This window comes from Myodes glareolus, chromosome 3 (genome assembly GCF_982192425.1).
Source record: "Myodes glareolus chromosome 3, mMyoGla1.1, whole genome shotgun sequence".
Classification (NCBI taxonomy): Eukaryota; Metazoa; Chordata; class Mammalia; order Rodentia; family Cricetidae; genus Myodes; species Myodes glareolus.
Window position 1 is genome coordinate 7,356,120 of NC_142028.1, and position 14,807 is coordinate 7,370,926.

The 14,807-nt window shown below is 44.9% G+C and overlaps 1 protein-coding gene across 5 annotated transcripts in view; it reads right to left on the minus strand.

Moving 5' to 3' along the window:
- The window catches only part of Irag2 (inositol 1,4,5-triphosphate receptor associated 2), a 51,880-nt gene that overhangs the window by 12,410 nt on the left and 24,663 nt on the right, over positions 1-14,807 (minus strand). For 3 of the 5 annotated variants that reach the window (XM_087903967.1, XM_048432641.3, XM_087903964.1), the window contains 8 exons: positions 11,305-11,351; positions 11,133-11,197; positions 10,887-10,982; positions 9,912-10,012; positions 3,066-3,129; positions 1,549-1,612; positions 1,438-1,465; positions 948-1,088 (listed from right to left, as the gene is read on the minus strand). In XM_087903967.1, the coding sequence (XP_087760093.1) occupies positions 948-1,088; positions 1,438-1,465; positions 1,549-1,612; positions 3,066-3,129; positions 9,912-10,012; positions 10,887-10,959 (471 nt within the window). In that variant the 5' untranslated portion in view covers positions 10,960-10,982; positions 11,133-11,197; positions 11,305-11,351. Of the gene's footprint in view, positions 1-947; positions 1,089-1,437; positions 1,466-1,548; positions 1,613-3,065; positions 3,130-9,911; positions 10,013-10,886; positions 10,983-11,132; positions 11,198-11,304; positions 11,352-13,844; positions 13,925-14,807 lie in introns of those variants that run through there. The other 2 variants (XM_087903966.1, XM_087903965.1) reach the window with 2 other exon arrangements.

Genomic DNA, 14,807 nt, shown 5'->3' on the forward strand with positions numbered 1-14,807 from the left:
AGAGGAGGATGAACAGAACGAGAGAGACCCCCCCCGGAGGGGCAGGTAGCCAGACAAAGCAGCAGCAGGAACAGTAGGGCCTACAGAAAGAAAAGTCAAAGCCCCGAGGCAAAACATAGATTAAAAAAAAAAAGGTCAAGTTATAAGAGCTAGCCAGAAACGAGAATAAGGCAAGGCTGAGCATTCATAATTTGAAGCCTCTGTGTTATGATTTGGGAGCTGATTGGTGGCCCAAGATAAAAAGGCTACCCTAAAATTAGGGTCGTCTACTGAGGAATAGTGAACAGCTGAAGAAACTTAATGAAAGGTCAGAATCACAGGCACTATGCTTTCTGATTCTAAACCATGCGGCACAGTTGGCGAGGTGGCTCAGTAAGAGCAGGCACATGCTGCCAGCTCGCGTGACTTGAGGTCAAACACCAGGACCCACATGGTGGAAGGAGAATTCCCTCCACCTCCACATGTGTGCCATGGCATGGTCCCCAGTAAACAGAACTGTCTTCTGACCTTCATACATACTCCATGTTATGTGCCCCCACACACATACAAAATAAACAAGCTATTTAATAAAATAATTTTTGAAGAACATAGTACACACCACCTCCAGTAATTCAAGTGGGATGGTACTGGAATGAACACATAGACTACAGAACACACCAGAAGGCCAGAAAACAACTCATGTCTGTGGTCAAATGGTCTGTGAGAAGGAAACCAAAAACACACAATGGAGAAGGGATGTGTCTTTCAGAAACAGTGTTGAGAACAGTGTATATATCCATATGCCTAAGTATGGAACTGGACTCCTATACCATGTACCAAAAAAAAAAAAAAAGATGTTAACTAAATGGCTGGTCATGTGGCTCACAGCTGCGGTTCTAGCACCGGAGTGGCTGAGGCCAGACAGGGAGAGGGAGGAGGAGGGGGTAAACCTGTAAGCATTCACTCACCTCTAACAGCTTTAAGCAGTTGGTAATTTCTTTCTTCAAGTTTTCCTCCGCCAGGTCCCGGGACCTCTCTTCGAGCTTGACTCTCTTCTCCAGGGTAAACCAGTCACACTTGAGGCCCAAAGATAACCTGAGAAATTCTGCCTGTGGCCGCAACAGTGAGGACAAGGAGAGCAATTAGAGGAGCCCCATGTCTCAGAGGGGTGAAGCCAAGCGGGGCATCCTTCTCCCCTGGAATCCTAGGCTGGAACATGGAAGCTTTGCCTGCACTTAGTCTGGTAACTGGCTTGTGCAAAACCATCATGGGACCATTTGAAGTACAGAGAGAGGGGCAAAAAGAGAGAGGAGGGTGGGAGAAAGGGAGGGAGAGAGGAGAGAGAAAAGAGGGAAGGGGAGAGGATGGGGAGGGAAATAGGGGAAGAGGAGAGGTTAGAGAAGGGGAAGGTCGAGGGGAGGGAGGGAGTAGAAAGGTAGTCGTTTGCTTTGAACTCACCTCCACCTCCTTCTCACTAGCTGAAGTGCTGTGGAGGAGACAGAGAACTTACTCACATATGTATGACCCAAGGGAGAAACAGACTCCAAACCCAGTGTGAGGGAGACTTACTTCTCACGCTGCTGAAAGCTGACTAACTTTGTAGGTGCTTTGGGAGGTGGGGAAACCTCAGTTTCTGCGAAAGACAAAGCATCAGATTGAAAACAGTTAACATCTCAAAGTCCATTTCCACCCAATGCTATTACGTCCCAGCCTCACTAAAACATGTGTTTCCTTTAAATGTCCAAGGTGACAGGCAGCCAAGGCATTTGCTCACACACTAAGAGAATCAGCTAAGCCTAGGAGCGCACAGACTTGTACCTCAGGGCATCAGTGGTGCATGAAAGCCAAAGAAGGTCCAGAGTCAGAGTGCCCTGATGCCCTCTTGACATTTCAGCTCACCACAGGAGACCCACAGCCCGCACGCCCCTCTGCTGTCCTGGTTCAGCCTTTGAAAGCAGCAGTGGCTGCAGCACTTACAGAAACAATGCTGATAACAATGGTGTTTGTCTAGAACCACCATGGAAACAGAACTCCAAGGCACATCTGCGAGGGAGCTCCTAGATTGGGTCAGATGGTGCCACCTCGGCATTCGGTGGGCACCATCCCATGGGCTGGAGTCCCAGACTAAGTGAACAGAAAGCAAGCCAAGCACCGGCATTTGTCTATTTCTAGCTGTGGGTGCAGGGGACCAGCTGCCCCATGCACGCTCCTGTTGCAATGCTTTCCCCATCACAACGGAAGGATGGTATCCGTCAAGGTACAAACCTTCCCTCCTATAAGTTGCTTTTCTCAGGATTTTTTGTTACACCTTGAAGAAAAGCAACTGATCCAAAGAACGTTAATAAACATGGCATCAATCTCACCAGTTCCAGGACAGTCTCTCTATAGCGACAGTTTTCTCTGTGACAGTTTGGAAAAATGAATGACATTGTCTTTAGAGTTGACAACACTTGGCTTAGAGCCAAACTTTGGGCTCAGATGTACAATGCAACCAAGTCACGACCTTGTCAAACCACCTACATGATAGGATGTGATTTTATGTAACTATTGAGTCACAGCAAACCCTCAGCGGCAAATAGTTGCACTAATTTCCTGAGGCTATGGAACCACAGTTTACCTGCCTTGCCTTGCATTTGGAAGGCTGAAATTAGGCAGATGACAAGCTGAATGCTCAGATTATGATGACAGTATTCTTTCAATAAGGTTTGCTTGATTGGTTTTTGTTTTGGGGGTTTTGTATTTTGTTTTTGTTTGTGGGTTATTTTGAAGGCAGGGCCATATGCACCCCTGCGGGACTGTGAGCACACTGTTGACCTTCAGCTGCGGACCTTCCTGCCTCCACTTCTGGAGTGCCACCATTAGAGATAGGAGCCACCAGGCCTGTTACATGGGTTTCATGGGCAGTCAGACCCAAGGGTTCATTTAAAATGAGATGCAAGACATGATCCTATTGGCTGATCTTATCCCAGGGTGCGGAATGTGTTGCATGCAGGTGACCAACACAGCTTTACCTATGACGTATCACCCCCGAACCACTAACAGGTCACGTGACGCTGCGCATGTTCGCGCGCATGCTCACGCCTTACCTCCTGTGGTGGTGGTGCTGTCCTTCCCTCCATCTTCTACTGTTCTGAGTCCCTCTCCCGCTTCCTAAAATTGGAAGAACTTTAGATTGGCATGCGTGGGAAGCAAACCTCCCTGACTCCTGTCCTCTTCTGGCCTGTGTCTATCAAATCGCCCTGCAGCAGCACTCTGGGAACTGGAATGAAGGTCGGCCCAGACAGGGCCAGAGGAAAGGATTGCATGGAGGCCAAAGTAACATAAATGTAGGATCTGTAAAAGGGACACAAGTTGTCACGAAGGGAACTAGTGGTGTGCGTGAGGAGGAGAAGCCATTGGGGCCCCAGCAGAGAAGGGCTCCTCCACCAAGGCACACAGGGTGGTGTGGGGATGCATACAGCGCCATCTCAGGCCACAGCAAGGGGTGCCTTACATGGCATTATGGAAACATGCCTGTTAAGATCCATTCTGTTAGACCTTCATCCCACATGAAAACACACATGCACATGTGCACGCGCACATGCACACAGAGAGAATTTGGTTGCTTTGTTGTCATTTGAGACAAGATCTCAATATGTAGACCATGAGCCCATACTAGCCTGAAACTAGTGATCCTCCTTCCTCATGCAGTCAAATGCTAGGATTACTTGAATCAAAATATAATTGAATGGATAGCTTCATTCAAATGTTTTAAAACCATTAACCAGCTGGTATACAATAATTGTGTGTGTGCCAGGCATGTAGAGGGCAAAAATCCTGTGCACACAGATAAGCACTGGAGAAGCCATCAAAGTTAAACACACAGCTGACCTCTACAAAGGAATGGGGTGTGTACCTGCTCCCCCTGGAATGCTGGGAATGATGTCATTTGACTGCCTTATGAGACAGGCTCCGCCTTATCTCTCAGAATTTACTTTTACTTATCTAAGAGCTTTTCCCCTAAATCTTGACCATAAAACCCACTTTTTAAGATTTTTTAAAATCTATTTTACAGATAGATGAGTGCTCTATCTGCATGTTCACCTTTACACCAGAATAGGGCAGCAGATTCCATTATAGATGGTTGTGAGCCACCATGTGGTTGCTGGAAACTGAACTCAATACCTCTGGAAGAGTGGCCAGCGCTCTTAACTGTTGAGCCATCTTTCCCATAAACCCCACTCTTATGAGTGATGTCCCTGTGCTTCACAACAGCCTAAGTGACTCTATGCTATCTTAGAGCCAGGCCAACCCCGACACCCACAGGCATTGTGTTTACCTCAGTCAAACTCCTAGACCCTAAATCTGGACACTACCTCTCAGTCAACAGTACCTATTCTTGTCAAAGAAACCAGATGGACTCTGTAAAGACTCTCAATGTAAACATGTCTTAAAGTGTTGTGCACTTAGGACTGAGTTGTTATCTGAATACCTTTTTTAAAATTGTGCTGTGCTCAAACATAGCTAAAGAAAATGACCTGGGTCAGACTCTCGAAGTCCTGGTCCAGCATGGATCAGGTTTTCCCTGCCTGCTCTCAAGCCTGCAGGGATCACCACACAGGCATAACTGTGTGAGCAGGCTGTGCTGCACCGGTCTGAAGACTTAGTGGGAACACTGTAGGCACACAGTCAGATGAGTGGGAGCTCACAGAAAATAGGCCCAATGCAGCAGCACACCTGCTGTGGCCCAGTGCAGCGGAACACCTGCTGTGGCCCAGTGCAGCGGCACACCTGCTGTGGCCCAGTGCAGCGGAACACCTGCTGTGGCCCAATGCTGCAGCACACCTGCTGTGGCCCAGTGCAGCAGCACACCTGCTGTGGCCTCTGCTCCCCCCCTGGTCCCGACTCCCAGGGCTCTATGTAGATCCCCGCGACACATCTTTCTTTCCTCTGTCATGTTGATCCTCCAACCCTCCTCCTGTTTCTAGCTCATCCCTTTTCTGAATTATCAGCCCCTAGCACCTAGAAACACATTCTGCCTAGAACTCCCAGCAGCTATACCCAGCAGGGTCTCAAAAGCATTCCCTACCAGGCAACCCACAAAGAACACACCCTTCTAAGAACCAGAGAGGGCAAGAGAAACCAAAGAACAGAGCACTCACACAGTAAAGACCGGACCAGGTATCAGCACCTAGAACTACAGTCGTCCCAGACCCAGATTCCTAAATGCCAATAATAAAAACACAGTAACAGCCAGGACAGTGTCTCCACTAGAACCCAGAAACCCTGCTACAATAGGTCCTGAGAGAGGCAATACAGCTGAGACTCAAGACAATAATCACAAAATAACTTTTATGAATATGTTGGAGGTCCTTAAAGAGGACTTGAATAAATCCATTTATGAAAACACAAACAAACAGTGGAATGAAATGAAAAAAAAAACAGTTCAAGATGTAAAATCAATAAAGAAAACCCAAACTGAGGGAAGACTGGAAGCGAAAAATTTAGGAACTCAATTAAGAACCTCAGAGGCAAGCCTCGTCAACAGAATACAAGAGATGGAAGACAGAATCTCAGACATTGAAGGCGAGATAGAAGAAATTGATATCTCAGCCAAAGAAAGTGTCAAATCTAAAAAAAATCCAGGTACAAAACATGCAGGAAATCTGGATATTACCAGATTAAAACTGGATATTACCACAACCAACAAAACAACAAAAGCTTACAAACTCATGGGTACTCAATAGCTCACCATTGAGTGAAAAATGAATTGAGACAGAAATGAAGAAAAATGAAAGACTTTCTAGAATTGAATGAAAAAGAATATACAACACACCCAAACTTACATAGCACAATGCAGAAAGTTCTAGGATGCAAGTTCATAGCAGTAAGTGCCTACATAAAAAGAGCTGTAGAGGGGGCTGGAAAGATGACTCAGTGGTTAAGAGCACTGGCTGCTCTTCCAGAGGTCCTGAGTTCAATTCCCAGTAACCATATGGTGGCTCACAACCATCTGTAATGAGATCTGGCGCCCTCTTCTGGTATGCAGGCATACATGAAGGCAGAAAGTTGTATACATAATAAATAAATAAATAAATAAGTCTTTAAAAATTTCATTTAAAAAAAAGCTGTAGAGATCTCATACTATTAATGGCATACCTGTAAGCTCTGGAAAAAAAGAAGCAAGCACACCCAAAAGAAGTAGGTGGCGAGAAATAAACTCAGGTCTGAAATCAATAAAACAGAAACAAAGAGAACAATATAAAAAAATTAACAAAACAAAGAGTTGGTTCTTTGAGAAAAATCAACAAGTTTAACAAACCCTTATCCAAATTAACTAAAAGGTGGAAATAAGGTCCAAATTAACAAAACTAGGGAAGAAAATGAAAACATAGTAACAGATACCAAGAAAATCCAGAGAACCATGAGGGTTTATGCTTTTAAAAACCTGTACGTCACCAAATTGGAAAATCTAAAAGAAATGGATAATTTTCTCAATATACTGACCTACCAAAGATGAACAAGATCAGATAAGCAATTTAAGCAGACCTGTAACTCCTGGTGAGATGGAAACAGGAAATGTCTCCCAACCAACAACATCCCAGATGGTTTTAGCACAGAATTCTACCAGACTTTCAAAGGATAATTAATGTCAATACTCCTCAAATTATTTCACAAAATAGAAACAGAAGGAGCATTTCTGCAGAGTCGATGCAATCCTCATCAGAATTCTAACACAATTCCTCGCAGATCTTGAAAGGAATAATCTCAGCTTCATAGAGAAACACAAAGAACTCAGGATAGCTGAAACAATCCTGAATGATAAACAAAACAACAACAAAAGCCCCCAAAACCATCAGGACAGTATCACCATTCCTGATCTCAAACAGTACTACAGAACGACAGCAATAAAAACAGCACAATTTGGGCACAAAAACAGAAACATTGACCAGTGGAATAGAATTGAAGACGGTATCAGAAGAGAGAAAGAGCTCCAATGTTCATGGATTGGTAGAATTAATATAGTAAAAATGGCCATTCTTTCCTATCTAAAGTAATTTACTGATTTAATATAATTCCTATCAAAATTTTAACATAATTTATCACAGCTTCTGAAAAGACAATTTTCAGCTTCATATGGAAACACACAAAAAAAAACCCAGGATAGCTAAAACAATCCCCAATAATAAAAACTGCAGGAGGCATCACAATTCTCAATTTTAAGTTGTACTACAAGGCTATAGTTAAAAAACAAAACAAAACACAGCATGGTGTTGGTACGAGAAAGGACATGTTGCTCAATGGAATCAAATTGAAGACCCAGGCAAAAATCCACACACCTATTACTCCTGACTTTTGATAAAGAAGCCAGAAATACCCACTGGAAAAAGTCAGACTCTTCAACAAATGGTGCTGGTCAAACTGCATGCGGAAGAATGCAAATAGATTCACATTTATCATGTGGCACAAAACTCAACTCCAAGCCGACCAAAGATTTCAACATAAAAGTGGATATCCTTATTGTGGGAACTCCTTCAGCCAGGACTTGATAAAGGAGAAAGTGGGAAATAATCTTGAACTCACTGACACAGGAAAATACTTCCTGAACAAAATGCTGATCACTCAGGCACTAACACCAACAATTAATTAATAGGACCTCAGGAAACTGAAAAGCTTCTGTAAGGCAAAGGACACCGTCATCTGGACAAAGTGGTGGCCTACAGAATGGGAGAAGATTTTTAGCACCTCCACGTCTGATAGAAGGATCATTTATAAAATAGAATATAAAGAACTCAAAAACCTAGATCAAGGAAACAACCCAATTTAAAATGGATACAAGTCTAAAGAGAGAATTCTCAAAGGAGGAAACTCAAATGGCTTAGAAACACTTAATGAAATGTTCAACATCCTTAGCCATCAGGAAAATGCAAATCAAAACTACTTTGAAATTTCATCTTACATCTATCAGAATGGCTAAGATCAATAACATAAAGGACAGTTTGTGCTGGGAAGGGTAAGAGTAAGGCGGTCACTCATCCGTTGCTGGTGAGACTGCAAACTTGTGCAGTCATTACAGGGATCAGTGTCTCGGTTCCTCAGGAAGCTGGGAAATGATCTACCTTAAGATGCAGCTGTACCATGCTTGGGCATCTCCCCAAAGGATGCCTCATCCCACCACAGAGACACTCACTCAACCCTGTTCACTGCTGCTCTACCCATAGCAGCCAGAAACTGGGATACCATATTCCGTATCCTCGGTACGTTCAGCCGCCTGCCAGCTGTTAAGGAACCTCACCCACACACTCGCTTTTCTGCCTGATGGCATGGATGTGTGTCTCGTCCTTGGATGGGTTGTTAAACTGTAAGATCTTACACACTACTGATGCCTTGCTTCAACCTGAAGCTTGACAGTGCCGCCTTGGTTTTGTCTCAAATTCTGCGCTTCTTCCTTCCTCCCTTCTCTTGCCATTTGCTGTTTTAGGTTGTGCTCTGGAGCTGGGCCTACCTTTGCGTCCTTCAGTCATTCGTGTGATTTACCTGTGGATCTCATGCTCGCCACCGCCTCCCTTTTCTGAACTATGACAACAGCGTCAGAACTCATTCCCTTCCCTCCATCGTTTTTATAATCCATCGTTCTTAAGATTTCTTCATGACTACCTTGCTTCGAGATGAAAGGAATCTCCACTCACACCCAGGAGAGTCTCCCATGAAAAACTAAACATCCTGAGTTTATTTTCCTCTGCCCTTTTTAGAAGTGGAAACAGCAGCATCTACAGCAGCCAACACTGCATCTTAGTTCTACTCCACACGGAAGGAGGATTCCAAATAACGTGCCTATCATTCACCCCGTTCCTTTCCGACTTTAACATTGTTATCTACCTCACTGCACCCAAACCCTCATCCTGTAGCTTCCCTGAGTTACCTGCATGGATCTTTGTGGTTCTTGATGCTGCATTGAGCTGGCGATAACGATATATATATATATATATATATATATATATATATATATATATATATCTCCAGTATGCAGCTTCTTCCTAGCTCCACATATACAACAGAGGAAGTAATATCTAAGAAAAATCCTTGGAGAACCATGAAGCAGGTTACCCTTCAACCACTGATTCACGTGGCAATGGACCATCACACATACAACAAAAGTAGTAAAATATAAGCAAGAGCCTTGGAGAATCGTGGCCCTAGACCAAAGTCTCCAGGCTATCCTTCAACCATTCTCACGAGTGGCAGTGGATCTTCCTTCATGAAAGGAGTTCTGTGAGTGTTTAGTGTTAATACCATATCGCTCTCACAGCGCCTCCCGTGACCCTCCCGGCCTTTACCCCAACCAGTTTTTCTTTCAAACCAGTAAGCTCATGACAATCATTGACTGTCTGCTTCATCACACGATCAGCATCACACACACACATATACACAAACACACACAACACACACATACAACATAAACGCAACATACACGTATCATACACACACAAGCATGCACACATACAATGCACACATAACATACACATACACACACCACACATGCATAAATGAACATACCATATACACATGTACACAACACACGCCACACACACCACATACACAAACAGCACACAATGCACAATACACACAAAACACATATGCACACACACAATGCACACACAAACACACTACATACACACGTTACTGATTTGTATAGCTGTACGCAATGATGCATTCATCACCTTGTCTCTGATCTAGGATGCATTAGCGAGTGAATGACATTCAGCATGAAGCAAGGCCATCCTCACTTGGACTCACTGCCAAGATTATCCAAGTCGATAATGCCCTGGCCATATAATTAAATTCTAGTAGCTCAGATTTGTTTCCTAACATCTTAAGAGAGTAAAATAAGACTTTCAAAGAGCATTATGTAAATTCAAAGGGACAGCTGGATCCTCAAAGCTTGTCACTACCTTTGCTGTTAGCATGGATGTTACCCTCACCAGCTGCGATGCAGCCTTGTCCGCATTCACGGAGTCCTGGATTGCAGCATTGTCCAGAGCTGGGCTGGTGCCTGCAAGAAGAGGAAGCAGTGAAAGACTGGGGAAGCAGTGACACGCAAAAGAGGAAGAGACAGTGGGGTGGTGATGTGGTCAGACCAGCAAAAGCAAAGGCTGACATGTGACAGCAGTCGGATGGCTCCCGAGCACACGCATGTCTGCCAGTGCACAGCCAGGGATGTAGGAGAAGCCTTTTAAACAGGGATAGCTGTTTCTTTAAGCCTTTCCTAGGCTAAAGCGGCCTTTTTCTACTACAGAGCTATTTGGAAGGAGAAGCGGTTGGAACTTGGCTTTCCTACAACTTGACACATAGTTTTGCAAATACTGTATGCAAGGCTGGGAGTGACTGTGACGTGGACACTCCCAGATACCAGGCTGTCAGGCTGAGAAAAGGGACACTTTGGGGCCACTGTCATCTGAGGTGACTTCTCTTCATTTTTGCACACCCTGCACAGAACGCGGCCTTCACTGCCTCAACCCTGTGCTTCCCTCTTCTGGAAGAGTCGAGGGTTATAAACGACTATAAGAGATAAGAGCAAAATAGATATCAATTTCTTTTGGAAAATATGATTCCTTCTATGGAATTTTTCAGTTTTTCCTTAAATTTTAGGGCTGGGACTGACATGATGAGACCTAACCAAGTCTAAACCATTTCTGCCAGACGACAACATTTAAGGCCTGCTATAACATATCCTAACCTTTCTTCTGCCTATCAAATTGAGACAGTGCCGTCACCCTCACACAGCAGACAGACTGCATCAAGGTATTTGATAAAAATCACTTTCTGAGGAGGAACACCCCACATTATCAAGCTCCCAGGGCCACTGAAGTGACTAGCTTGTAGGCGCCACTGGCTTAGAAGTGGTCTCTAGCCCCGCAACAGCGTACCTGGCATGGCAGAGGCCAATCCCGCTTCCTCCTCCTCGCAGAGAGATTTGCAGTCAAGGTCCCCAGGAGTCATGTGCAAAGTGTCGGATCCAGAGTCTGGGGACAGGAAGAGACTGGCAGTGAGAGCCATGCAAACGAAGCATTTGCCTAGGCTCCTCTTATTTGCACGCCCCTTAGCAGGCTGCCAAACACCAGGGCTCCGTTTGTACCAAGAACTCCAGTTTTCTGTGTCCTGCCTCTACTCACCACTCGAAGTCACGGTGCTCTCTGAGGATGAAGTGTGATCGGCTGATGGCTGTGTGAGAGACTCCCTGACAAAAGGAGACAAGAAATACCTTCAACATGGGGGTGGGGGGGAGGCAAGTGATTTCATTAAAAACCCACAGAATGGGCACCCAAGTTCAAAAGCATGGCAAACCTGAGCTGTGGCAAGCTCTCAGAATACAGGCGACCAACACCATTCTCCTGCAGGGAACAAGAAGATGCGTGGTCAGTGGTTTGACAGTGTGCATCCCAGAGAGGCAGCTTTAGGCCAGTATCCTCAACAGCTTTAAACCAAGCCACTATTTCCTGTGCTCCGGGAAAGATCTGGGGAGTGGGACCTTTAAGGAATCTTCATCCACACACTTTCTCACAGCTGTTCTCACAAACAACACCCCACTTTAGAGGAAACCTGATACATCCTTGAGCAAAACAAATGCTAAGCCCCAAGGGCAGGTGGAGCCTATTTCACACACTCGAGTCCTGTTCTTGTTCGAGGGCTGTACTACGTGACTGCCACATTTTTATTTATGAGCCAGCTACTCAGCATCCAACTTTCGACCTGAAACGGCTCTTGGGTTTCTCGAGAGATAAATTATATACTTTAGACTTAACCCATATTGCAGGGATTTGATAGATTACAACCAAGGCAACACCCATGATTCCATTCAAAGGCAGTACTGAACTGCCAGGGCAAGTTGTGAAAGTTGTAAAAGTCTCATTCAGACCTTGAAATTTATAGTAAGCGTTCTCGAATAGAGAGGATCTGGTTGTGGCACTAGGATTTATACATACACCTATGCTCTTTCAAAAAGCAAGGGTGGGTATTGGTCTGGCCGGGTGCTTCCTTTTAAGCCCTGCGCTTTTCCTGGGAGCTTGTTCTGCTTGTCATGTATTGCTTGCTATGTATTTAGGAAGGGAAACTAAATTCAAAAGTGCTATCATTCTGGCATGTCTGAAGCAGACGCAGACGATGTGAAATGCAAACACACATAACTGCACATAGGTGTGCATAAACCGTATGATCAATGGATGCAGAATCGTCAAAGGCTACAGCCAGTGGCAGCACAGACAGCCTTGACGAGGGCTTGTTTTTCGTTATTTTTATTTCACTGTTGGTTTTAGCAGTAATGACAAACCAAGAATCTTGGCCATGCCAGACAGGAGCTCTGTCTACGTCTATTTAGTTTGTAAAATCTACAGATGTCAGGGGAGACGAGTGGACTCAGCAGGTGAAGGCGCTGATGCTGAGTCTGGCGACCTGAGTCCAATGCCTGGAAACCAGAAACATGGTGGGAAGAAGGAAATGACAACCACAAATAGCCTCTGACCTCCACGTGTACACTAAAACAACATACATGTATATGTAATCTCATTTTCCCAAAACTGTTCTACAGAGGGTTTTCAGGGGGAAATACAAGGAATTAAGGCCAGGGAGGAAGAGTCTACCAAGGGTCTGGGAAGCAGTCTTCTGAACCACATTGAAATAAACACGGTGTCTTCTTCAGCACAGACTAACTCTGGGTATGCACTGATGTGGGGTACAGAGAAAGAGAGTGCCTAAACTGTTCAGACTTACAAAGATTTCAATACAAGCATGGGCTGGAGAGAGGGCTCAGCAGTTCAGAGAGCCAGTGACTCTTTCAGAGAACTTGAGTTCAGTCTCCAGCACACAATGGTGGCTCACTCCAACCTGTATGGCCATCTCCAGGGGGCTATGACACCCTTTTCCAGTCTCTGCATCCATTCACATCGACACATAACAAATCTTTTAAAAGTTAAATATTAACTGTAATGTGTTTCCATGACATCAGCTCTGATCAGGGCAGTACTAACGCCAGCCCCATCCGCTGGCGCCTTGGAGCTGAATGCTTGGACGTAGGCAGAAGTGTGTTCATGCCCTACTAGACGGCTTCCAAAAGTGGGAGGAAGGAACCCACTTCACCTTTTAGTAACAATACTTCTATTTTAAAAGTCTGGTTGTTCTGTTTAAAGCCAAAACACACCTAGAGTAAACATGTAAGATTTGCCCCCAGAGGCCACAGAAAGTTATGTCTGGAGGGTGCCCTACAGTGTTCTGTTCACTGTAACCTTAGACAGTGCAGTCGGAGGGCCTTGCTTGCACAGTAGAAAAATCTCCCATCTCTTGCGCTGAAACATTATCAGAGTGTTTTAACAACTGTCAAATGCTCACTGACCACACCAATGTCCTGTGTGATCTGGGAGAAGCCTCACAAACTGCGTGGCCATCCATCTCCCCCTAGTCCTGCAGGGTCACTGTGGAAGCAGATGGATTTAACTCTCGGGGTGTTAATCTTTATAAATCTCAGCCACCAGGATATGACACGCAGCAGAACTCAGCCCTAGCCTGTCATAAGTGGAGCTCAGGAACACGTTCATCCATTATATGAGAATAGACAGAGGAAAGGGGTTGGCTCTCTGTTCCTCAAAGCTCATTTCAAATTTGAGGTTGCAGTATAGGAGAATTGGAGGGAAGACCTCCTAGATGTCTATGTATAGTACAGTGGGATAGCAGTAACTTAAACCCCGTTTAAACCATTATCCCACCCTCGTATAAGACCTTAACCCCACCAACAACCTCGTGGCCTGGACAGACTGAGGGAGAATCTGCTGAACATATTTTAAAAGCAAAGAAAACCAAGAAATAGAGTAAATTCAAGTGGGAGTCTGACTTACTTGTGGAAGATTGGCTCACTCCATGAAGCGAACACCCAGGAGGAACATGCTCTCCTCTCGGGCAATCCATTCAAATAGAGACCTGATCCCATTTACATGAAAACCCAGGCCCCAGCCCTCGCTCTTGTGAGCAGGAGTTACCACAGGGCGGGGTTGGCAAGGCATGGATCAAAATGAGAGTCTCCTATGGACTGGATCAGCAAACACAGGCCGCTCACACACACACACACACACACACACACACACACACACACACACACACCACGAGAGAGAGAGAGAGAGAGAGAGAGAGAGAGAGAGAGAGAGAGAGAGAGAGAGAAACAGTATGTCAATGTGGACATAGAAAAGTAAGTCGAAAGAATAATAGGGAAAGAAAACTGAATTTTAGGACTTCATTAACCTAGATAATCTTCTAGGCTGTTTGTTCTCAATAAATGCTGCTTTAACTACTCTTTAGAAATGGAAAGAGCTTCCTCCTGATGGACAGGTGCTGCCAATGTAACTTTACTACTGGGCTGAATCAAATTAACAAGACAGAAAAGAATGCAGCCAGAGTTTATGCAGACCTAAGACCGGACTCTGCATCCATTTAAATGCTCCGAAGAGAGGAAGAATGTGTGGCTGAACTGGCACAGAAACAAAATGAAATTTCCTTATTTCTTTCCTCCCTTTCTTTCTAACCAAAAGCACACCACACCCTCACACCCGTGGGGCACACCCAGCACTGAAAGGTTCACTTAGAAGCAGTTATCAGTCAACATCAGCACGGCCCAATCACATAGCTGGCAATGTTATTTATTCTCCAAGGTTATTAATGCTGCACCTCCACACAGCCTGAGAAAACAGGACAGACAATAGCCAGAAAAATCCCCCAAACAGTATCATATTGAGCCCATCCTCTGCCTCGGTGACTGCTCTCCCGGTGACAACCTGTCTCGTTCAGAAACAAGTCGTGACATGAAC